This window comes from Sturnira hondurensis, unplaced genomic scaffold, assembly GCF_014824575.4.
Source record: "Sturnira hondurensis isolate 20B ecotype Veracruz unplaced genomic scaffold, ASM1482457v3 Scaffold0020642, whole genome shotgun sequence".
Lineage (NCBI taxonomy): Eukaryota > Metazoa > Chordata > Mammalia > Chiroptera > Phyllostomidae > Sturnira > Sturnira hondurensis.
Window position 1 is genome coordinate 4,121,979 of NW_028093273.1, and position 25,955 is coordinate 4,147,933.

Below are 25,955 nucleotides of genomic sequence, written 5' to 3' on the forward strand. Positions count from 1 at the left end.
AATATTAAGCTAATAGTTTATTGAGTGCTTCCTATATAGCCAGCCCTGTTCTAAATGCTTTGTTATTCTATCTCGTTTAGTCTTTTTTCATTTTTATCATAATCCTAAAATAGGGCAACCATTATTACCATCTTATCAATGAGGAAAGAAACAGAATGAGCAGGCTGCAGATAAAATTTGACATAGATATACTTTGTGTACATAAGAAACAAAGAAATAATTTTAATTTATACAAAGAGCTGTGCTATTTCCCATATTTCTTCAAAGCATGGAACTCTCAATTTGTTCCTTTTTCTTGATTTTATTACAAGCCAGAATGAAGATAAATAGTTCTGTCCTGCCAGAGACGCCATGGGGTTTGGTGACAGTGGTAACTGACAGCCTCAGAATCGGTGAGAAAACCGGGAATGGGGAGGGTGGTGGAGAAGTTGGCTGCAGTCAGCCGATAGGGCACGTAGGCCCGGTGTTGCCAGGTTGTTCAAGTTTTTAAGAGAAACAAAATATCCCAGGCTTTTATTTGAAATTTTAAAATTTGGCTCAAATTTTAAAAGTATGATTCAGGTCAAATAAAAGGTGAATCTTTCCCACGTGAGGTCAAAGGAGGGGAGAGGCCTGTGAGGGGAGTCTGGACAGGAGCCGGCGGTGGAACCGCAGAGGACCTTCGAGGTCGGCGGTTATGATCCAGTGACAGCTTAAGCCTGAGTTGTTAACACGGGGACAGAGAAGGTCGTGTTTGTGTTTTGAAGTGGTTACTTTGTTCCCGCAGGGCGCTGACAGCTTCTAAATGGCATAGCTCTTGGCTGAGGAGACCTAGGCACAACCTCTATTACAGTATTTCTCTGAGGGGCAGAATGTGTCTGCCTCAGTTTCCTAGCTTTTCACTTTTACCTCAACAAATCTGAGCTTTACTATCTATCTCATGTCTGACATTGTGTTCAGATGCCCTTTCTTTCTCCTTCTCTGGAAAGATATCGCTTAGCTTCTCTCACCTCTCCTCAGAGGCAGTGAGTGTACAATAATGCAAACTTGGGTCCGGACAACAAGCAGAAACTTGGTTGAACACACTCTCTAATGAACAGCTGTTTCAACTCAACCCTTGTTCCCTAGAGATGAAGCTTTTGAGTCACACCAAATAGTGTCCCAAACCAAATAATGAAGCAACAAAGAATGAGTGACCAACCAGACGCCCTCACCTACTCCACAGGAGGTGCAGTTGGAAGGCCCATTTCCTTGGCATTCTTGGCAGGTGTAGTGGCAGAGTTGGCATTGGTTCTTAAATTCATATTTGCCCGAGGGACAGTCCAGAACGCAGCGGCCATCATCAAAAATCCTAGAGGAAAAGCAGGCTTTTAGAGTTTGTAAGGGTGACTTTCTGGAAGAGCCTTAAGTTTTAGATCATGTGGTATTTGTGTTTTGCTGCACAGGCTTGGTTGCATTATTCTAGAAACAGCAGGGATGCCTGGGACTGATCATCTTAGACCATATGAGATATTAGTCATGTACCCATCCTTGGCCCGAGGTTTGGAGCCAACAGCAGACATGCCAGAAACTGGCTGGGGGTGCAATCCTGATTCTGGTTGCAGATAAGCTCACCAGTGCCCCAGGGATTAAACCCATATTGTAGGCCCCAGCCAAACCCAACCCACAGTCAGATAATGGTCTTGGAACTTTCAAGACACTAAAGGGACTCTGAATCCAGAGGCCTTGGAGAAAATATTCTTCCTTTAGGTATGAACATGCCTACACTTTGCAAGGGAAATGTCAACTCCAAGAGCTCTCAGAGGGTAGAATGAAGTATTGTCCTATCGTTTAGGTGCTACTATACTTGGCCTATGCATATGGCAAGTAATGAATGAACTCTGATTTTTGGGTGTTATTTTTGCAAAAATTTCCTGAAGTATAGGGCACCACATCTTCATTTTCTGACCACATTTTTAGTCACTTATAAGGACACCACGGATAGCAGATAAGCTGCTAAGACCTGCTTGGTTTCATACACATGCCATATATATCATCATGTCATGGCCAATATTTTCATAGTTTTGTTTCTTTTTTTACCCTTGCAAAGTAATCCTAAGAGCAAATGTGATCAAGTAAATTATATCCAAGAATTTTGCTCAGAGAAATTCAAAATTGGTGCCCAAATGTGAGAGTCAGATGGGTGATATGAATAGATGAGGTGAGTTGCAGGGCTCAACCCCCAGAGCTTCTAATTCAGTAGCTCCAGGGGGGAGAGAGCTGAGAATGTGCATTTTTGACACGTTTCTGAGTGATGCTCATGCAGCTGGTCTAGAGAACACACTTGAGAACTGCAGCTCCACCTTCTGCTCACCGATAGTCTAGGTGGATCACTATGGAGTTTGGTAAATGATTCCTGCATAGAACAGGTGGCACCGAATTGGTGTCTTGTAGTGTGTCTTTAGAGTAGTAGTGTGTCAGTTGGATGGTTAACTAAGCACATAGTACACACATGCCACCGAGGGCATAATGTTGGCATCCAAGCCCTTCTTCCATCTCTGTCTACTCTGACTGGACATCACATGAGAGGCCAGATATAGGTTCTGGTCACCATACCCAGTGCCAATGGGGTGACCTATCCTTTTGGCCCACTGCAGAGCATGGAGACTAGCCCTAAACAGACAGGCACACACATGGGTTGTCCTTGTCAAAACAGGTCCCCTGTACTGCGGTGTACGATGAGAGGACCGTTTTCCCAGCCCAGACTTTTAGTTGATGGCACTAATGTCAGCTTGGAATATCCCAATCCCACCTTGACTCTGCTTTCTGAGCTAGAAGATTTTTCAAGGGATAATTTGGATGTGGCTAGTTAAAAACACAAAACAAAAACCCCTCCCTTTAAGAAAAACCGAGCAAGAGCTTTCTGGGGTTTTTAAACAAGGAAGCTATTCGCTGCTCTGCAGAAAAAGAGAGTGGGACATGTTTATTTGTGAGGGTTCATTTTTTTGCTAAAAGGAAAGGGGATGGAAAGTATATCATCATTTTGTCCTTTATAGAAAGACATGGCAGATTAGTTTGGGGAGAAATTATTTCTCTTGCGGGGGATGACTAAAACTCTCAATGATGGGAACCATCTAAAATCATCCGGAAACTGGCGTGGGGGTGAAACATGGTGTCATATTTCTTAGGTTGGTACTGGGCTGCCTTTCTTACTCCAGTGCCTGATTAAGCACATAATGGTGCTTTAGAGCACCTCCGTCCACCTCTGCCCTAAGGGAAGTGCAGGGGACACACCCAGTTTTTGTAAGAACATGATTCTTTGTAAAGATCAAAAGGCAGAGAAAGCAGTCAGGCTTGAGTGCAGGCCCTGAATTATGTCATCACCCCTACCCCCGACCCTCTCAAGAAAACTTGCCAATGAACTTAAAGAAAAGGACCCTTTCAAGCGGTGCAGATTTACACTGACACCCACAAACCTTCCCTAGTGGATGGGAACAGATACTTGCCCTGGCCTCCATGAGGCCCAAACCGTCTCTGAGATCACCAGTCATCCAATTTGTGCATTTCTGAGATGCTCAGGCAAGGTCACCTCTATGGCCAAAGCACTTCTCTCCCCAAACCACACATGCTCTTGGCCTTTCCCTAAGCAGTGAACCATTCTCGGTCCATCGGGGCTCATGGAAAGGAAGAAGGAGGCAAAACCAAGTGCTAAAGAGCTGGGCAGAGGCGATAGTCTCAACATTGGTAGTGAATTCTCCAGAAGCCCCAGGAGTGTGTGTGTGTGTGTGTGTGTGAGAGAGAGAGAGAGAGTGAGCGGGAGGGAGGGAGAGAGATGTGAACTGGAATGGAAGAGATGACAAGTCAGGGTTAGCTGGTCCTCTATGCTAATTATTACTTTGGCCTAAATAAAACCATCGGAAAAGCATTTAATGTAACTCCTTGGTGCTTTAATGTTTTAACAGATGAAATCTGGCAAAAAGGCTTTTTTTTTCTGAATTGATTGAAACAGATCAAATAAAACTTTGGAGGGTGGGTAAGAACAGAGGTATCTTTTAAATGCTTTTAATTAGTTTGTCAACTCTGTAACTGCTTCAGGGCTGGGCTGGAAGATCAGCTTGGGGACCATGGCCTGACAGAGTACTATGTGTTACATGACAGAGACATGTAACAGTGGTTCAAGTTTTCAATCATCTTCAAGAATCTAAATCCAAGAGCTGATGAAAACGTACAGGGAGAATTAGAAGTTGAAGAGAGGACTTTTAAATTTTTGATTTCCTGTAGAACAACTTCAGAATTAAATTATTATTTTTAATTGTATTGTGGAAAAATTTAAACATACATAGAATAAGTATCACTGTACACCCACTGTATTCTCCACTCAGCTTCAATAGTTATCATCAACACAGGGCCAATCTTATTTCATCTCAATCCCTACTGATTTACTTCCCTCCCATATGGTTGTTTTTTTTAAAGATTTACTTATTTACTTTTAGAGTGAGGGTAAGGGAGGAAGAAAGTGAGAGAGGAAAGCATCAATGTGTGGTTGCCTCTCGCACACCCACAACTGGGGACCTGATTCGAGACCCAGTCATGTGCCCTGACTGGGAATGGAACCAGTGACCTTTCAGTCTGCAGGCCAGTGCTCAATCCACTGAGCTACACCAGCTAGGCCATATGGTTTTGAAAATACCTCTAAGTTAAATTCCTTTAGAGAAAATTTTATTCTACCAGGACTAGAGATATCCAAAAGTGTAAGATAAGAAGAAACTCAAAGAGACCAACTATCCTGGTTACTCTGTTCGTCTCCTTTTTCTCCTGCCCAGACCCATCTGCCAGCATTGTCTGTGCTGGAGTTGTGTTCGCTTCTCCAGGCTCACTTTTCTCACTGGCAAGTGCTGTTTCTCATTGGCCTCTGGATAGTTTTAGACAGGGGGAAACACTGTCAGGGTCTGAAGGTGGGAGGAGAGATTGGGGTATTTATTTCAGCCAAAGCCATAACTCTGCTTCCTCCTTCCATGGTTCTGGAGTGGCTGTGTCCCCTCTAGCTCTAGTTTCTACAAGGAGGGACACCCTAAAGCCCAGAATTTATTTATTAAAAATTATGTATGTATTCTTAAATGTTTAAAATTCAGTCACCTTCCATTTGATGCAATACATCTATTGAAACATTTTTTTCCCACTGCTTAAGACAGTTTTGAACTCATTGATTTTGATGCCTTTTAGTGCTTCTGCCATTTTTTTGTTTCACATCTTCCACATTGGAAAAACATTTTCCTTTGAGGACTTTTTTCATCCAAGGGGAAAAAAGTCACTTGGGGAGATTGGGTGAATAGAGAGGGTGGGACATGGTGGTCATGCTGTTTTCGGCCAACAACTGCTGAACACTCAGTGTGGTGTAGTCAGGTGCACTTGTAAATCATCCAACATGAAGTGGGTAAATGTGTTGAAAGAGTCTTCAAAAACGTTTCAGTGCAGCTGACAGAACACAGCCTCTCACAACAACACATCTGGTACACTGATACAGATGGGTTCCTCGAATACTCACCTCTGGGGGAAGCCTGTACTACAAGGGGCCTGCCCTCCAGAAGATAATTCCAGTTACTTTGGGGTTCCCCCTCGTGTAAGGTGTCTCCTCTTCCATGGTTGCAGCTTTAGCTTCAGGCCTAGGATGTTAAGGCTACCCCACTATTGCTCGTTTCTGAGTATATTACTATCCCTTAACTTTGACTTTCTGAGTTACCTATGAGAATTCATGGGCCTTGAACCTAACTCAGAGCTGGACAAAAACCAAGTGCTCAAGACTGTCTTGAGCCCTGGGTGGGTATAGCTCCGTTGGTTAGAGCGTCGTCCCCATACGCCAAGGTGGTGGGTTCAACGCCCAGTCAGCACACATAGAAGAATCAACGGACGAATGCATGAATAGGTAGAACAATAAATCGATGTCTCTCTCTCTCTTAAAATCAATCAGTCAATTGATAAAAAGACTGTTTTGAATGGACCTGATTCTGCTTAAGGAAATACTTTGGCAAATAATTTGTTGCACTTTTCAAGAACAAATAAGTTGACATCATCTTTCAAAGTAGTTTCTTTCTTCTCATCTTCTCAACCCCCTTCCAGGAAAATGCAGGTAAGTGAAGAAGTCAGATAGACCATTGCCATGATACGATGCCCTTTCTTGGACATATTTGCAAGTAACTGACATCAAGGAAGAGAACTGAGCAAAGAATTGAGTACTAAGGGAGATGAGAAGAAAATTGTTCCCATGAAACAAGATTTCCTTAGAAGTACATCCTGGTTCAAGATCCATACACATGCATTTCTTTCTTCAAAAGCTAAAAAACCATGAGCTGCTTAAACAAGTTAAACTGCCCAAATGGCCCAGGTGGTATACTTCTTATCTCGTACCTGTGGGCTTAGATATTTCTTTAATGGCCATTTATGGTAATCAAAGTCTTTCTCACTTCTGGTGAGCCCGAGGCGGTCATGACTTCTAAAGTGTACACGGGACAAAAGTAGCTGCTTTATTAAACAACTGCTAAATGTCCCCTTTGTTCAAGGATGTGCAAACATGCAAAGGAATTTGATTCTGGACATGGTAAGGAATTAGAGGAGAAATAGGACCATTTTTAGAAAGCTGTCTGTATCTAATAGAGTGCCCCAAAGCTGCTTTAAAGCTAATTCAATATTTAGAGGCATAGAAACTTCAAAGAGACACTTGGCAAATGTTATCACACTTACCATTGAGGATACTTAAGACTCTTCTTTTGAGCCTCCCTGCCTCTCTCCTTCCCTCTCTCCTTCCCTCTCCATTCTCATTTTGAGGGAACTACCTGGAGAACCAAGCCCCCGATATTGATTACACACTGTATAAAGTTCAATAAAACACACATTTATTACTGTATGTTGATCAGTGTGGGGGAGTAAAGAGATAAATACACTGCAGTTCCTGCTCAGGATGTCCTGAAGGAGAGTTAGATGAAATGACTGTGCAGGACAGAGGGAACACCCGTCCCAGATTCACCTGCCGCCGGAGCAGCCTCGTCCTGCTGGTCTGGGGAGAGACTGTGCTTACTATGCATTAAGCAGAGCAGTGACTGGCCACTCAAACAGCGAGTCACTCAACAGATAGTCAATGCTAGAACCAGAGGGGTGTTAACAAAAGATATGATAAGCTCACAACTCTCTTCATTAGAAATTTTCAGTTAATTAAAAATTAGTGTAGATGCTCATCCCATTTGGATACTTGGTACTTCCTCGTTCATTCAACTCTTGAACATTTGAGTACCCTCCATTTTCCTAGCACTGTGATAGAAAATAGAGATACAGAGATGAGTATTTTAAGGAGCATATAGTCTAACAAAGGGATAGATTTGTAAATGAATGTCTTAAAATGTCATACTTGCTCTTATGGAAATTTATACAGAGACAGGGGAACATAAAAAGGAAGAAGTTAGTTCTATTTGGAAGAGGTCAAAAAATGCCTTCCTAGAATGGTTCACCCATGACCTGATTCTCAAAATCGGAGTAGATATTTGCTGAGCAGATGGGGATGGTGGTGGAGGGGTGTCTGTGTAGAGGGGATGGGACTCCAGGCATCAAAGTCACCACCATCTTCATTGACGAGAAGACCTTTCTAGTGTCCAGAGTACTGATTCTTACAGTGGGCATGGGGCATTCTGGGGAAAAGATGCTTCAGACCATGGAGAGTAATGGTGTCATGGGAAAGAGCTTGATTCCTTCTCCTGCAGTTCCAAAACGTGTCTCTTAACAGGTAAGCACCTTCTCTCTCCATTCTGCAACCCATGAGCTACCAACCATGGGAGATACTGAGAGACCACTCACCTCGTGACAGGGCAGCCAGTGCAGTTTTCCTGGGTCGGCCCCCGGCACTTGGCACACGAGGCTTCACACATCTGGCAGCGGCCATACTCGTCAGTGTATTCTCCTGGGGAAGAAAACCTAGCTGTTTACCTCATTTCTACGTGGCAGTGCTGCCTGGGCTGTCAGTCTGAGAGCAGCCAGACCTGTCTGTGGCTGCCTGAAAGCAATGGAGACAACACAGAGAGGAGGACCTTGAATGGCTTCAGTGACCAGTCCTAAATTCTGACTCTATAATAACAGCTGCTCTTCTCCCAAGGGCCCTGGAAGTTGGAACCTCAGAAAATCATGAGGCAATGACATAATTTTGGATCTAGTTGAAATGTGTTACAGATTTTATAAGTGAGATGCCAAGGGGGCTTCCTACAGGATCCTTTGCTGAGCTCTTGCTGACTTTCCCATTTAAGGCTGAAGGGAAAGTAACCCCACTTACAGCCTTGGTTTAAGTTAAGCAACAAGCTGGACCCACCCAGATCTTGTCCTATCACTTTGGGGAGGGTTGTGATTGCTTGTTAAGGGGAGTTGAAGCTTGGCTGACATTTGACAGATGTCAGCTGCCTCTCACCCTGAAAGTGTAACAGTGGAGAGATAGCCAGAGAATTCTTCATTTAATTGGTAAGCTGATCTTTCCCAAGCAAAAACACACATGAGGCCTTTCCACAGAAGCAGGGCCAGCCCCATCAACATCTTGTAGATGTTTAAGAAATCACTCCCATGGCAAAGGTGGTAGAGAGAAGTGAACCTCATCAAAAGGGATTCTCCAGTGATGGGTCTCTACTCATTGAATCCAACCCTCTACTCACACTATACTCATTCTTTCCTCCCATTGTCTTAAAAGAAGTTGACTTCAAAGAAACTGAAGTTCCTTCAGTCTGATTGAAAGAGGCACCTTGTATGGCTTAGAAATTGATCATGCTCAGGAACTATAGATTTGGATTTCATCAGAGTCACAACTGTCACTTGCCTCCCACCCCAGCTTTCCCAGCCCTCTAAGCATGCCTGAACTCTGTCAGTCTAAGTCCCAGCCAGAGTGGTGAGGTGGTAGGACTTGCCTATGGTTTAATCAAGTGGTGTTGCTGAAACTCTTGGGTTCACTGCCTGCTTTATTGTAGCTGTATGGAAAAAAGCCCCGGGAACATAGACTCAATTGGTGAGGAATGGAGGGAATTCCCCTCCTCTGCTTTTCCCCATAATCTTACTGAATGAGTTTAGTTGGGTAAGGTAAACCTCATATATGCAAATCATCCACTTACTAGCACTAAACCACAAAATGAGTGAGCCTTAGAATGAATAGCCAGTGGGTACAAAACATGGAAATGTGCAAATTGCTCACTGCACAAGGTGTCTGCCCAAACTGTCACCTGGAGTTGGAAACCCAGCCTGTGTTGATTTCACCCAGCTGTGCCAACTGGTGTTCACTGCCTTTCTCTGTAGACAGCGCCTTTCACTAGTTCACACAACAGTGTTAGATTGGACCATTTGCATGCTTGGTAATCAGTAGTCCCGAGGCAGAAAAAAAGCTGGGACTTCTGTCCAGTAGGAGTGTTGATTTCAAGTTGGGAATGTCACTTAATATAGACATCATATTTATGTAGCCTTTTTCTTACTTACTCAGGCTCCCCTATTACACCTCTTAATAATTGATCTTTTATAGTCCCTTTGCTTGTGTCATGAGGGACAACCAATTGAGCAGGATGATTATTAGTCCAGGCACCAGCTAGTTGAAGAGCAGAGGATCCGAGGCAGACCTGGTAGGAACAAGTAGAGCTTGCCTACATCGCACACGCTAATGATTTGTGTTGGGTGATAGCTACCTGTCTTTAGAAATAGACGTGTGGAGTGGAACAGGTATGGGGGAACATCACAGAGGCTTCTAAACCCAAAGAAAATGTTTTCTAGAGGAATACTGGATCATAGCTTGTTCATTCATTCAGTCATTCCATGGATATTTTTTGAACACCTATGTGCTATGTACTAGGTGAGATTTTGAGGTATACAAATTAAAAGGGCCCTGCTCTTGGATTCTCAAAGGCCTTTGAGAAGAACGATCTGTAAGGAGATATTTACAATTCAAATGCTAGCCAGGAGCGTTAAACTTCTTTGGACAGGCTACATTAAAGTTTAAAATAGAAGAGCAAAGGTATACTCTGGACTCTTCTAGACCTAGATTCAAAGACCATTATTTTGCCTTGACATTGGTGCCTATAAAAACTGACACAGTGGTTTGGTTCTCCTAACTCTTACCACCCATCCACCCTAATCTCTGTGGTGCATTAGATTCAATGCTAGGGTGGGTTTTTACACTAAATGCACCTTGTTCTACTAAATGGAGTGCTACTTAGATGGTTCTGAGAGTTATACCATATCTACACCCAAAGTCTCCCTTATAGTTACAGATGATTCAGTTATGTCAAGCAAGGGTTATACAGATATCAGTGTGGAAATTTTCAATTCTCTTGTGTCTTTTGTTTGATTCTTTCTTGGCTTCCATAAGCCAGTAGGTGGCACTGATATCCTGGCCTCGTCCTTCTTTGATCTGCTAAACTATCATTGCCATTCACAAAGTTACCATCACCTTGGATATATTCATCACTTGGAATTGCCCATCTCTGAGATTTTAAATACCCACTCCAAACACAACCTTCTTATGCTTCCCTGTGATGAGCTCACCCCAATCCATTATCCTTTCACTCATCTTTCTAGTTCCTTCTTGCATTTCTCACTGGAGATAAGTTGGACCACTCTAAGACACAAGTTAGAATGGAGTACTCATTCTTTCTCAGTAGGTGATTGCAATACCTAATTTGCTGAAGAGATACTGAATTTCCCCAGCATCATTTTTCTCAGTGTCAATATTCCTTTCTATCTTCTCCTTGACCGTTCACTTGTCTCCTGTCTCTGAGGAAGGTACATCTCCTCTCCTGGCGTTTGTCAATTCTCCATCTAACGCTTTTTAAAAATCTTCCCTCAGGATATTTCTCCACCAGTATCTTTGTCTTCAATCTTGTCTCCACATTTCTCATTAGTCTCTGATCTACAAATGTTCTCCCCAAACTACAGCCTTCCCAGGCACTTTTCTTCTTTGATAAGTGACCCTTCAAACATGTTTTTCCCGCCTACCACTTGGAAACAAAAATGGAGAAAACCTCATAACCTTGAAGCTTATGTAAGCAAGTCAGCACAGGACACTTAACTGCACCCCTTCCCAGTCTGCACGCCTCTTAACTTTAGAGCAAGCTCTGGCTTTAGAACAGATGAGAATAGAGGGACCTGCCTTAATTTTCATATTTATGTGGATGTCCAATTAGTTACATAAACAACTGCCCCAGCCCTTGCAGGCACAAGTTTCCTTCTACACATTTGAAACCCAAAAAGCCAGATTTCAAGGACATGGTGAAGTTGCTTTGTTTTTTTGGTTATTGGAGCAGCAAATTCTTCTCATCTGTCTGTGTTGCACAATGAAGCTGAATGTTTATGACAGGAGTGATATACAAAATTTTTAGAGAGAAATCATTTTTAGCACAGATGTCTGGGGCCAATATTTTGTTCTCCATCCCATCCTACAAGCTCTTGCTTCTGGTGTCTTCATCCATTATTGTTAGGTCCAAATTGTCTTTCTTCTGTAATCAACAGTTTTTCATTCTCTTTTAGTTCCTTCTTCATCTCATCCTATAATAATAGTTTAAAGAACACTCAAGAAGTGTCTCATGGGGAGCAGTGATGTCTCAAAAGTTGAAGACACAGCTTAAAAATTAATACTTGTCAATTAAAAAATTTACAAGTAAGTGATGTGCTCTGGTTGTTCCACCTCTTGAGAGCATTAGAACATATGTTTGTGTTAACAAATCTAGTTACAAATAAACTTTATGAAATCATCCAGAATAGGTAAACATTTATTATATCATGTACAGCTACTAAACTCTGTTGAGAATAATGTATCAAAGGACTTACCGAGCCGGGAGAACTTCGTTTCTCTTCAGAAACACTATGCTTTCTTTTGTGCCTCCTAATATTTCTCTATGGATTAGGGCCACATTTGAGTTTAAGCACATAAATATATAAACTAAATAAATTAATAAACACACAGGGAAACAGGTTATCATGTGAGTCTAGAACAGCTTTTTTAGCAAGAGTGATTGGTAGGAGAAGACGGGAGGGACATTGGAAGAGACATCAGCCATTTGGTTTCGATCTGGTTGTTTCAATGAGCAGTCCTGGGACAGACCTTGTAGACCTCTGTTCATGCGCTGTCACTCAGGGCCAGGAGTCAGAATGGGGCTTTCCTGAGTGACTACAACTGCCAAGTGCTAATTGAACGATACTATCTTTTTGCAAGGCTGCCAATACCTAGTTTCCAACCTAATACCACTGTGTAAAGACAGCTTGCATGAAAAGAAATTCATATATTTCTTACTTTTTACCAGCTATAATAAATACTCAGTTATACTTTCAACTAGCTACTTACTAATGAAATAATTTAGTTTTTAAGCATCATTAAATGTGAAATTTTATAGCGAGGGCCAAACTATGAGGCCATCTATCTCATGTGGCCAATATCTTCACTTAAAAGGCTGTACCAGTAACTTTCAACCTTTTTCATCTCATGGCACACACACTAATTATTAAAATTCTGAAGCACACCAAAATATATATTTTTGGCTGATCTAACAAAAATAGGTATAATTTTGATTTATTCACACTGGACAGCTATTGTTGTGCTGGGTGTTATCATCTTTTTATTTGACAGTCTAAGGGAAGAGAGGTCAGTGCCCCACAGTCAGGTATTGCATGCGCTCTGGTTGAAAATCACTGATCCACACAATTATCCAGCCTTAAAAAGGAAGGACATCCTGACACATGGTACACCATGGGTGAACCTGGAAGACATTAGGCTAAGTGAAATAAGGCAGTCACAAAAAGACAAATACTGCATGATACCATTCGTGTGAAGCACCTAGAATAGTCAAATTCAGTGGGACAGAATGTAAAATGGCGGTCGCCAGTTGCTGGAGAGGAAGGGAAAGTGGGGAGATACTGCCTAACGTGTACACGGGTTCAGTCGGGGGAGATGCAACGGTTCTGGGAAGGCACGGCAGCAACAGTCGTACCGTAATGTGAATGTCGTTCACACCACAGAACTGCAAGGTTAAAATGGTAAATTTATGTTTTGAATATTTTAGCGCAATTTATAAAGTCTACATGATGAGCTTGTTTCTTCTTGTCCAAACTTAATTTTAAAGAAGAAACTCAGGACCATCTGCCCTGTTCAGGGTGGGTCCAAAGAGCACTGACCATCTTGGGGAGCCAGTCTGTGGAACTGAGGCTTAGGAGGTCTGTGAGAATAGAACTAGGTGGACAACCGGGTAACGCCTGTGCTGGTGGAGACACCTGGCAGATGGAGCATGGCCTTTTCTCTTCGTTAGGATCTACAAAGGCAGAATGAGCACCCAGCAGCTAGAGGGAGAGTCTCCTTCTACACACTGGAGGTACCTGGGGGCCACCGCTTTGCCATCTCATCCCCTGAGCAACTTCTCCTTTTCCTTCTCCACAGGACTTTCTGATTGCCAAGATTTCTCTCTCTTCGTCTCATTGCTTTTTCATTCTTAGGGTAGGCGGTGGTTCACCTGTGTGGTTTGTGCAGACGCCCTAAAATGCTACTCTGGCCCCACCCCCCACCCCATGGGTTGGCACTCCATCAAAAAAGGATGGATTGAAGAAATTATGGGTCCAACACACTTGTAATTTTCCAGCTTACTTTAGTCCATACATTGTCCAAAGATCAAGGAATTAAAAGTTGATCCTTTCTGTTTCTACTGTTATTTTGGGCCCTGACTTCAATGAGGATGCAAAAAAAAAATGTATGTGAAGTACAGTCTTGGCCAACACACCTACCTCTAGTGGTGATAGAGTAATTGCACAGGCTCCCAGCATTGACATCTACCATGTTACAAATGTTGTTCTGTGTAATGTCTAACTTAAACAACAGTTCATTTTATAAGTGAGAAATTGAGGCTCAGAGAGAAGTCTTACATGAATTCATTCAACTAGCCAAGTGATAGAATTGGGCTATGACCTAGGTATGTCTGAGCCCGTGCCCTTTCTGCAGTATTTCCCTGGTACGAATTCATTTCCCCTTTGGCATTCCACGTAGCTTTGCTATATGTAAAAAGACAGAACTGAGCACATTGCTTGTCTAAACCATTTGGAAAGGGAATCAAAAGGGAATTCATTGTGAAGACAAATGAACTTTGAGTAGGCTTTCTGCACAAAGAAGATTTACTCAGTGTTTGAATAGATCCTCCAAATTTATATTTTCTCTGATAAAATGACCACCATTGATTAAAATGCAATTATAGTTATCAAATTAAGATTTTACAAGCCGTTTGTTCTGTCTGCTAGCTTAAAAGTGCCTAAGAGGAACCCAATGATATTTTTTTAATGAATAAAATAATTGGTTGGAGCTCTGCACAGGGATTTTTTGTTTGTGTGGTCTGAAAAGAAAATAAATGGGCTCTTCAGAAATAACTTATGACTAGAATTATAGTAACCTCTTCCTGGTCCCCCAATTTATATGAAAATCTAGTATAGATGAATTGGTTCCTGCAGTCTGTCCTTAATTAAGGGAATTTTGCATCTTCTCTATGTTAGTCATTTTAAGTCCCAGCTTGAGGATGCTAACATTAAAAAGGCTCTGAACAGTTGGTTGCAAGATCAGATACAAGGGCGGACAAAAGGCATGAATGTGATTATTATCTGCAGTCAAGCAAAATGAATTTACAAGGCCTATCATTGAGTCTGTGGATGAGGAAATCATGAACACTTTCCTGTAGCAGGGTATGCTAGGCAGAAATGCATTTATTGCCTCTCTGAGGAGGGTAAGGTACCTTGCCTGTACTTTACTTAGCAGGCTGTCTGTGTTTGCTAGCCCTGTGCGTGAGCCTGGCGTTTCTTTGGGGTCTCTAGTGCACTCAGGCCCTCCACTCCTCAGGGGCAGGATTTTATCCCTCGGTGTGCCCACTGTTTGTGGCTGCAGAGGGACCATTCTCATGGGGAAACTGTCCAATGGCTGATGCATCCACAGTGAGGGAAATGGATCTGAGAGAATTACTTGCTTACCTCTTGGAAAATATCACTGATACCTGAGGCAGGTGACACTTAGGAGGCTCTTACTGAGAAAGAGAACAGTGTGAAAAGACAGGGTGTTGCTTGAGTTTCCATGTAAACCCGGGAGTGAGCACAGCACTATCGAGTACTGAAGGCGGTATCATTTCCTTTCACTTTGGAGATGATGAATTTGGCAGGTGAAGCTGTCAGGATTGTACCCCACTGAGCCACAATCCTGGCACTTTTGAGCTAAACAAGACTCCTTGAACATGGATGGGTTGCAGCCCAAAGTTCTTCCCAAGTAGCTTAAAATGATCAAAATATTCCCTGTGATGGTGTAAGTCTTGGAACACAGGCACAAGAATCAGTCTTGCCACCTACTTTCATTTCTGCGGTGACCAAAAGGGCCTCCCCAACACTTTTTATAACTTGCTGTTAAACCCTTCAAAGTACCAGGGCTCTCACTTCCCTTGCCTCCTTGCCCCATGAGAGGGAACATCTTCAAACTACCGTCCTTCTTTTCCTCTGGATCAACACACCAAACATGCTGACTTTATCTTTCCTCTCCCGCATTCCCTCCCTTTTGCCTCAAGCCCTGTCTGCTGGCACCAAAACATTGCAGCCGAATCACTTAAGCAAACAAGCAGAACAGAAACAGAATCATAGATATGGAAATAGTTTGGAGGGTTATTGCCCTGCACATGGAGGGGGAAGGGAGAAAGTGCAGGAAAAGGTGCAGGGATTAAGAAGTACAGATTGGTAGGTGCAGAACAGACAGGAGGATGTTCAGAATAGCACAGGAAATGGAGTAGCCAAGGAGCTTATATGTGTGACCCATGGACGTGAACTAAGGGGGGATTGCCAGAGAGAATGGGGAGTACAGGGTGGAGGGAGGCAAAGGGGGAGGAATTGGGACAACTGTAATAGCAGAATCTATAAAATATATTTGAAAAAGAAAGAAAAGAGACGCTCCTGGAAAGAGAAAGAAGTTGCATTCTGAGGCCTGTGGCTCCATCTGCACTGTAGCTGGTAATTGACAATTTAGTCTTTTTTTTATGGGGTCGTCGGTAACACTGGCCATACATGAGTAGTGGCCACTACAACAGGTCTGCATGGAGCAGGGCACTCAGAGTGCCTGAGTCCCTTAGTGACTGGGGAAGCACCTGATTAGTCAGGCTGCTGTATGTTTTACTGGGGGTGACCAAATTGTGCTTTATACAAAGCCCAGGATTGGAGAGAAAGAAGGGACCAAAGTTTGCAGAGTGCCTACGGAGCGCCAGCATGGTGGGAAGCACCGTGTTGGATAAATGCACAAATTTTGGAGTCATCCCCACCTGGGTTTGATTTGGGCTTCCTTCTCCAGCTGTTTGACATTAATTAAATCACATATTTCCCTGATGTTCCTCTTTTGTGTATTGTGGATAATCCTCTCATTCTCATAGAATGTGGCTGGGATCACATGAGAAAACAGGCCTAAAGCCTAGTGGATGGCAGAAATGTTAGTTGTAATGATCAGGAACTTAGAATATTATTTTGGGAGGAACTAATATAATAATATATTATTTTGGGAGGAACTTACTAATCCTCCCAAAATAATGTGGGGTAGGGGCTTCAGCTCCATTTGACCAAATAAGGGATTTAAACATCAAAATGATAGCTCTCTGAACATCATTTGAACCCGGACTTGATTGGATTGCAAAGTGTGCCTTTTCTACCACTCTGAGGGGACTTGAAGAGTAAAAATTGGCTGCATGTGTTAGTAACAATGAGGCACCTGAAATTAATGACCCTGGAGGCTGAAAACACAATTCAGCCGCAAGACGCAGCCCATGCAAGTTAATCTTTATAATTGGCAGCTCCCGGGAGCCAGCCTCCCTGCACCACAGCAGAAGCAGCTTTTTTGCACTTCACTGTGGAAAATTTCAGAGCCGTGGTGGTGCCCTTCTCAGGCTGCTGAGGTAATTTGTCCGAAATAGGTGAATCCCCGTAAGAAGGGACATACAAGGCTTTCACCCTGCAGAGTTTTCCTGAGAAGGTTTAAGCACGTGAGATCCTTGGCCCCCTGTGAAGTGGGCACTATGCTTGGACTGCCTGTTCCTCCTTCAGGTGAGTGTGTGTCTGGGAGGGACTTTGCTTCCTTACTTGGCCGGCAGTGGGACAACTTGCACAGTTTCTTCTTTCTCTCAGTGAGGGTGGAACACACGAACAGGTGGAATGAAAATGGGTGCAGTGTTGTATGTTGTGAACGTGTATGTGTTCTGTATTGGGGAGGGGTGGTTGTGTTGTTAGGCAAGAGGTCTGGGAACTCTGTATGTCAGAGAGAAAGAGTCTGGGGTGTTTTCTAGCCTGCCAACCTCCTTGCACACGGTCTGCATCATATCAGAGCTTTAGACTCTGCCCACAGCATGGAACGTGGGACCAGAACCTCACCTGGCACCACCCGAGAGAGAATGCCACTCCCCGCCCCCTGACAGATTCCTCCCATTTGCACCACATTTGGATGACCATGGGCTGCCCTCTCCCCACTCAGAGAGGTGAGGCAGGACACAGGGAAAGTGCATTTATCTGCAGCCAGATGCCCTAGGTGTGGATCCCAGGGCCGCCTTGTGCTATTTCTGAGAACTTGCACAAGTTATAAATAGCTTCCCTGAGCTTCAGTCCACTCGTCTGTAAAATGGAAGTTATCACGGCTATGTCATAAAATTCCCAGAGGTATTAAATTAGTTAACACGTGAAATGTGCTTTGTGAGATACTAGCACACACTATGTGCATAATAGACGGTAGCTGTTGCTATGTCAGTGAGCAGGAGCTGGTGCCTTGGGTAGGCTGCATGAGAGTGACAGGGACCTAGAGAGGCATACAAACCTCAGCTCACTTCTTACTGTTCGGGTGGCTTTGCAAATTTATTTTGACCCCAAAGTTCTAGGTTCTCCGTTATTTTCCTGCCTATTATCAGATGTCTTTTTTTATTGAGGTTGATTTAGAAATGATGGTAAATACAAATAAAATATCTGGAAAAGATTTCCTTTCTCCATAATTGTTCAGTGACCACTGAGAAGGGTGGACTCCAATTTTATCAACCATTTCATTAACTTTTAAAAACTCCAGGCAAGGCCCTCCGTGACTGGCACCAAAGTGCAGTCAGTTCAGGAAAGTGGCAACCCTCTGCCCTTGGACCCTCCTCCATAAATCCACAATTCTAGATTTCTTAACTTGCTGAAAACTTATGGACACCCTAAAGCAGTATTTGACAGAAAAGCAGGTCAGCTATTCCTTTATTGCCCAATATTATTCTGTTTGTGGCCTTATGGAGACATCTGTTAGGAATAATATAAAATTGCTTGTGACTCACACTGGTCTTTACTCAGCTATTAACACACTGGTCAGGAAGTGGTTCTGAATTAATTTGTATGACCTTGATATAAACCCAAGGAGTGTCTCTTAGACATTAATAATTTCATGAGACAATTCTTCCCCCATCAAAACATTCCAGAATAGTATGACTCAACATGCTCTTGTCCTTCTTACCTTTGACCTTAATGCCTTGCTGTCTCCTTTAAATGCCCTTCCTGCATCCCTCCACCCTCCTGTGCCAGCGGTTCTGTGGTGAAATTGCAGCCTCTGAGTCCTTCCACCTAATGGAAATGAGAACTTCCAACCTAGCCCGAGAGAGGTCATGTCGAGAACAGAGGAGGACCCTGCACAACACCTCTGTGTTCATCAGAGAGCAAAAATAGCTTTAGAAAGTCTACAGGAGTCTCAAGAGTGCTTCACTTCCTTTGGCTGCAAGGTGGGCAAGTTAGTATTTGACTTCAAAGCCTCCTTCTTCAGACCTGACTTCCATCTTCCATAGCCATGCCCACCCCAAGCATACTCTTGGCATCTCCCTAGAGGGCTACTGTGCCTTCCTGCTTCAGTTACATTGCTGTCCTGGATGGCTCTTCAGCATCATTTCTAGGAAACAGGCAACCAAGGCAACCAGTCTTGATCTCATGTTAGGAGCCCTGTGCTCTCCAAGCCCAGCCCGTGGCTTAGGCGTGCAGCTGCCTTAGGCTGCAAGGTGGGGCTCAGTGTCCAGGACTGGGAAGCCTGCTGCTTCCTGGAACCTTGGTTCCATGATCCCCACAGACAGAGTGGGTGGGTCAGGCTCTGTTCCCCTTCCCAAACTCCCTCCAGCGGCTATCTGACCTGCTTTGACTCTTCTTTGCTTTCACGGCTACTCTTGATATTCATCTTAACCACATTTTACGTGGCATGAAGTGCCAGGGTCCCCAGTCCTCCCAGAGAGGGCCAAATCCCCTTTCTGCTGTTCCTAGTTGTGTGAAACGGGCAGGGACTGGCTGTGGAGAAGCCGCCTGTGGGCTCGGGGAACTTCAACAGTCATTTCGCTTATGTAGTCATCTAGTGTAGTTTACGTCGTAATTTTCTAAAGCTGAGTTTGTAAGAAGCCGACATGTTCTATGGAGTAAAAACAAGCACATACTACAGTAGTAGCACAAGTGGTTGGCTGGCATGTGAAACTGCCTTAAGGGGCAGAGGCAGGAGAAAGATGTGTTGATAGCATTACAAGTCCAGGCCTTGGGTCAAAGATAAGGGAGCCTTTCCTGGAAAAGGTGGAGCTTTCTCGTGCTTTCACGTTTAATTCTCAGAGCCAGCTGATGGAGACGTGCACTGCTCTCATTTTAAAGATGAAGAAGCTGAGGCTCAGGAACTTGAAATTACCTAAGGTCACCACATTACTGGTAATAAGAACAGCTAACACTTATTCAGTGATGACGACAGGCTAGGAATCTTCCTGAGTGCTTTATTTGTATTAACTCACTCAGTCCTTACAATAATAACCCCCATGGGGGAAGGATGGTTCTGGGGATAGTGGTTCTCTATCACCCTCATTTTCTGTTGAGAAAGTTGAGGCAGTGAGATATTAAGTGGCCTATTGAAGTCACCTGGTTTGTGGCAGGGCTGGGACTTAAAGGACAGACTCCAAATTTTGTTCTTGACCCCAGGTTTTGCTGCACTCCTTTTTTCAAAAAGAGGGGCTTATCCCAGGCTCAGGTAACTTTAAGTGCCATGTGCCCTGTGCAAGAATAAGGGGGTAGAGTGAAATGATGTAATCCCAGACACCTCGGTCATGCAACTGGGAACTGCTGCTTCCCTACCATTTTCTGGGCATGGCGTGAGAGAAAGCTCAGTGCCTGCCCTTTATGAGAGAGAATCAGCTCACGTAAAACACAAGGACCCCAGGCCAATGTGGAATCGAGCATTCAAAATGTACCGATTGCACAGCTGGCTGTGCCCCTCCATGGGGGCAGGGCTATTTTGTGGGTCCCTGTGGCCTTACTGCACGACTAGAAGATTGTTCCTAGACTTGTGTTTTGGGGAAGAAGTTCATTAAAATTGGTTTTGTTGTTGTTGCATTGTAATAAGATTGACTTAGGCTTGAAAAACATAGGCATATTATGCCTAAGGGGACTAGGAGAGAAGTGGAGAGTATTTCTGGAGGAGGGAACAGAGAAAGCAAAGGTTTTGAGGCTGACGTCTCTGTGACTCAAAGGACTAGGTTGACTTAAGGAGAAACAGTTTGGGGGAAACAAAAGGGCATTTTTACAGAGATGTAGATGGACCACGAAACATCAGGCAACATGTCAAGTGGGTGTGGTTGGCCAAAGGAGACCGTTGAAGATTCAGGAAGGCAGTCACCAATGGGAGCAACTTTGGGGGAAGGTCACCCTGATCAAGGGAGACTGGATGAATGGGAAGGGACAGTCCGAGCAGTCAGCTAGGAGACGGCTCCAGTACGCCAGGCTGAGGGAATGGGGCTGCTGGGACCAAAGTGATGAGGACAGAGTGGCCTCTGAGAAGAGCCACAGGATCTCAGGAGCGGATGGGTCTTAGAGCTCATCTCCTCTAACTGCCCCCTTCTCCCCTCTCCCAGGGATTGGGCGTGGTGACGGTTTTCTAGTCCAGTGACTGCCTGTGTTTGAATGAAAACAGAAAGGGACAGAGGACTCATTTCCTCCTGTTATGTTTTTAGAAAACTTGGATTATGAGAAACGTCTCTCTGGAAAGCCAAAATTGGCCTCCTAGTGAATTTCATACGTTGGTTATTTCAAAAGAAGAACCAGCTGCTCCGAGGAAAGCGCGTGATATTAATGGGAGTTGTGGAAAGAGAAGGCCTGGTTCCAAGGCTCAGACCTGGGTGGCTGTGGCAGGTCAGGTTCACTCTGGGGCTTAGTCACTTCTGTGAAAAGGGGGATAGGACATGTCCTACGTAGTTCTCTTTTCTGTTTGGAGGATCAAATGATGTGCCTTGTGAACTTTAAAATGCCTCATAAATAAAAGATGTGATTGTTAATGCTCCACAGGAAGGAATGTGGTACAGTGTAGTGACAGCGAAACCTGGATCCACCTTCCAGTTCTGCCGTCTCTTAGCTATGTGCTTTGGGGCTACTGCTGTAGTCCTCACTTCTCCAGCTGCAAGATGGGGTAAGAACTGTCCTGCCTGAGAAGGCCGTAACTAAATTTGAAAACGTACTCATACTTACAAGCACTTAGCACAGGGGCTGCCTGACATATAATCAATATGAGTAAGTTCTATTACTATATTGGTGAATAATGACTTCCTGCATACAGGGGATGGGGGGAGACAGAGAAGTCAAATCCATGGACTTGAACTGGAGTGAGTAAAGAAACGATGGCTTGAAAATATGAGGGAAGTGGGTTGGGATGATCCCGCAGATGTTTGGAAACTGTGTGACTCCTTGGATAGCTCTGTATATGTTTCTATACATGCCACAGGCAGTATTTTGACAGTGGCTGTTTTGGGGGGTCCTGCTCAACGTCAAGTGGCTGTGTTCTCTCTCTGACACACGTGTAATAAGAGTTGATGGAGTGAAGGAGAGTGTAGGCATTCACAGCCCATTCCGCCTAGAGCCATCCTGTAAACAGTCGGGAGCTCTATGTATTGTTACCAGAGAGAGTGTCATGTTTAGATGCCAAGATGGTGAAAGAAATGTCGTCACCTATGCATTCCTGTGGGGGGGCCATCCCGTTCCTGGCCTGCATGACTCTTTGGCAGGAAAGTCATACATCTGTATACACTCAGATGTAGAACCCATGCAGAATGAAGGTGAATGGTTACAAAGCACTCTTATCACAGTGGTTTCAGCTGCTTCCATGGAGTTTGCAACCATTCTAAAAGATGCTTTCCTATCAGTTACCAAGTCTTAGGTAAAAGGTGGACTAGCATAAGTAGGTGAAAGGCACATGTAGTGGAGCAGAGCTGTGGCAGTCGCAGTGAGGAGTGTCCTTGTACCAACTAGACTGACCACCTGGTGAGATCTGAGTGCCTGTTTGATGTCTTTCACGTTCGGTTTCTTCAGCTGACTATCAAACAGCCACCCAGGAGATCCTGTCTTTATAGAAGAGGACGTTGGCAATGAGAGTTTACAGTTTGCCCCAAATCACACAAATTGTCTTGTTCCCTCTTTGTGTCCAACTATGACAAGGGAAAATTACTCCCCCCATATAATTATTTGGGGGAAGGTGTAGAGAGAAATAAAGACTAAGCAATACCTAGATATGATAGAAACCATGCCATCTCTAAGTTGGCAAAGGACTCTATACTAGAAGGATGTTGGCAGTAGCATTCAATAAGTCTTTGCATGTGATAAATTTCCAGTTATTTATTCTGCAGTCACTTGTTTCTCTGCCTTCTATGAAGTGGTGATTTCTAAACAGCTCTTCCCGGTCCAGATCTGTCTCATGAGTTTAATAATCCTACATCCACTGCCCACTAGACTGTCCACCTGGACACTTTTCAGGTATCTCCAAGTCAACATGCCCAACAAGACTGATCCTTGCGCAGTACTGATACCCGCCCTGCCTTCTCTGTCTGGGTTAGCACCACCACTCTCCTGTCAGGAGAGCCAGCCCAGAAGCTCATCCTGTATCCCCTCCCTCCTCACAGCTAGTCCTTCTCAACTTCTGTTAATTCTCTCTCCGCACCCCCATCTTTGGCACAACCACACGACTTCTAGCCCAGTCTTGTCCATCCCGAGGTAAGTTTATCTTTCCAACTAGTCTCCTACACTCATTATCTGCCCCCACCCATAACAGAATGGTCCTTTTGAAATTCAAGTTTTATACTATTCTCTTAAATATATATACTATTTTAAAAAATATATACTATTTTATTCTCCTAAAATATTGCAATATTGCTCTCAATACAGAATAAAGTTCCAAGGAACAACTTGCAAGAGCTGTTAAGATTTGGCCCTTGCCTTAATTTCTAGCCTCCTCCCCTGCTTCCCTCCTTGTGAACAGTAGCAAACTTTTGGGAGCTCCTTCACACATCCTTTGGCCACATCAGAGGGACCAGGGGACTGGGGAACTGACTCCCAGGAGTTTTCCTCAACCAGTGACGGGGATTTGGTGTATGGAGCTCCATCGCTCCTCCAGCGAAGCTCTGAGGCCTGTGTTCTAGACCGTTTTCCAGAGCTGCCCCACAAGATGGAACCCCAGTCACACCCTTGGTAGCTGGCTCAATAACAGAACCTTTACTGGCCGACTTCTGTTTCTTCTCTCACTTTCCTACTCCACTGTTAGCACTTTCTTTCATCTCCCAAATAAATCTCTTTGCACTTCTTTGTCTCCAGGCTGGCTCCTGGGGGGACCAGCAAAGGTGTATGCCTGTGCTCTGGCAGTGCTCCAAGCCAGTTGTGGATTCTTTCACTTAGAATATCCGTTTGCTTTGTGATTAGTCCTGTCTTTCTTCTCCCAGGAAACTTGTACTCATTACACCTCTATGAAGCTTTTCTTTTTTTTAAGCTTTTCCTACCACATCATTCTGCAGCTGAACTGATTTTTTTCTGGGCCCCACAGTGCTTTGTATATATTTTAATTTATTCTGCAGATCAGCTTGTATTTCTGCTCACTTCTGCCTTTTTCACAGGACTAAATACATCTCTGAGGTCAGGAATAATTTCTTTTGATCAGGACCACTACTTGTCATGTGATAAAGTGGCCAAAATATTTTGGTAAATAAATTAGATTGACATGTTTGGAGTTACAGATGCAAAAAACGAATAGTCACTTGATGCTGCAAGCTCCGTGGAAGTGTATGAATCCATCGCCCATATAATTATTGAGCACTTACTACATGGCAGGCAACACTCCAGGAATTTGGGAGACAGTAACTCTTCCCTGGTGAATCTTACATTATAGTACAGGAAGTAGAGGGCACGCCACAAATAGAATAGTAAATTTTATATACTAATATGGTTAGAAGCTAATAAATTTCATGAAAGAAAGAGGCAAAGAGGGCAAGCCAATCGGGGAGTGTTGGCGGGGGGCGGGTGATGAGAATGCAGATGGCAACAGAACCTAAGGAGAGGGTGTGTGCCTTAGGCTGCAGTTGTTCTGAAAGCTAGTTGACAAGGTTAATTACCAACATGCACTACAGTAATTCTTCCAGGAACTGGATGTGTGTGCTTCAGAGTACACCAGTCCTATTCTATCTAGGCTTGTAATACCCTTAGTTAAAAATGACTGCTTTCCTAGACATGTGGTCCCCAGGCAGATTGCCCGCTGTGAGTCCACTTTTTAATGCAAAATGTCTTTCCAGCACAGAAGTGCACTGCACTTGGTTGAAGTTCATGGAGAGGATGGTATCAGTTTCATTCAGGAGGTGAAGCGGAGGGATGAGGCAGACCAGGGGCTATGCAGACTTTCTCTAGTAAAGTCACAGCAGTTACCGTCAATCCACTTTTCAGCAAAACCACCCAGTTGGGAGAAACATTTTGCATGAACGGTCAGAATGATGGAGCTCCACCGAATGCGCTCATAGTTAATACAGCAAACTGACCACTTGAGCATTCTCATGAAGCCACACATAGAGGATTAAATGAGATAATAAAATACAGGATTATTTTTTGGAGTGAATGATTTAAGTAAGATTGACAGAGATTCTAAGGGAGATGGCGGCTAACTATAATGGGAGGCTCTAAAAATAAAATTCCGAAAATGTAAATCACAGAGGGGCTCTGGCTGAGGAAGAAAGGCAAGAGGTACTTAGAGAAGCCAGTGCTACTTCACAGAGAACTCTCTGCTGAGAGCTTGTTTAAATGCAGGGCCCGGCAGAAGTAACGCCTGCTTGAGTGTGGTTGGTAGGGTGGCAATATGGGTGTAATAATTAATGGTTTTAATTGGAACATTTCACCTAAAATGTCATGGTATGCTTGAGTGTGACATTGTTATGTTACCAAATTACATGCTTATGGTTTTTTAATAATTTTGTACTAAAAAAGAGGCATTATTTGTGCTGAACTCTGTATCTGTCAGGAGGCCTGAGCTTTCAGGATTTCCTGCTAGGAGCCCACTACTGTGGGGGGTACGGGGACAGGATATGGAAGAAAGCAGCTTAAACTTTCCGTGGCTCCCTGGAGCACACGATACAATCCAGATCTTTCACCTGGCACCAGGGACAGTTCCCGACCAGACCCCAGTCTGCACTGTTAGCCGCCCCACCGCCCCTCCCCACCAACTCCCTGCAGCCAAGGCTGCAATAGAATGAAGTTGGCACTTTCTAGATGCTCCAGGCTGTTTCCCACCTTTCTGTCCCTTTCCAGCCCTTCTTTCCAGCTCGGACCTTCCAGTCCTGCCTCCTGCCCCAGGGCTGATGCATCCTTGTACCTGGGGGATCCAACCCGCAGCCAGTGGGCCACATGTGGCCCAGGATGGCTATGAATGCAGCCAACACAAAATCATTATGAGGTTGGATGATTTAATCATTATTAAAACATTATGAGGTTTCTTTGTGATTACGTGTCGCAATCTATTTAATGTGTGGCCCAAGACCACTCCTCGTCCAGTGTGGCCCAGAGACATCAAAAGGCTGGACACCCCTGCTAGACCGTTTGCAGAGCATTTCCTCTCCAATTTCTTTTTGGAGCTCCTGTTGACACATCAGGGAATTTTCTCTCTATCATTTATCCATCTCTATTACAGCATAAAA

At 44.0% G+C, this 25,955-nt stretch overlaps 1 protein-coding gene across 3 annotated transcripts in view; it reads right to left on the reverse strand.

Annotated features, from left to right (window-relative positions):
- Positions 1–25,955, reverse strand: part of PCSK5 (proprotein convertase subtilisin/kexin type 5) — a 424,235-nt gene that overhangs the window by 84,059 nt on the left and 314,221 nt on the right. For all 3 annotated transcript variants that reach the window (XM_037030322.1, XM_037030321.1, XM_037030323.1), the window contains 2 exons: positions 7,801–7,903; positions 1,194–1,330 (listed from right to left, as the gene is read on the reverse strand). In XM_037030322.1, the coding sequence (XP_036886217.1) occupies positions 1,194–1,330; positions 7,801–7,903 (240 nt within the window). The remainder of the gene's footprint in view (positions 1–1,193; positions 1,331–7,800; positions 7,904–25,955) is intronic.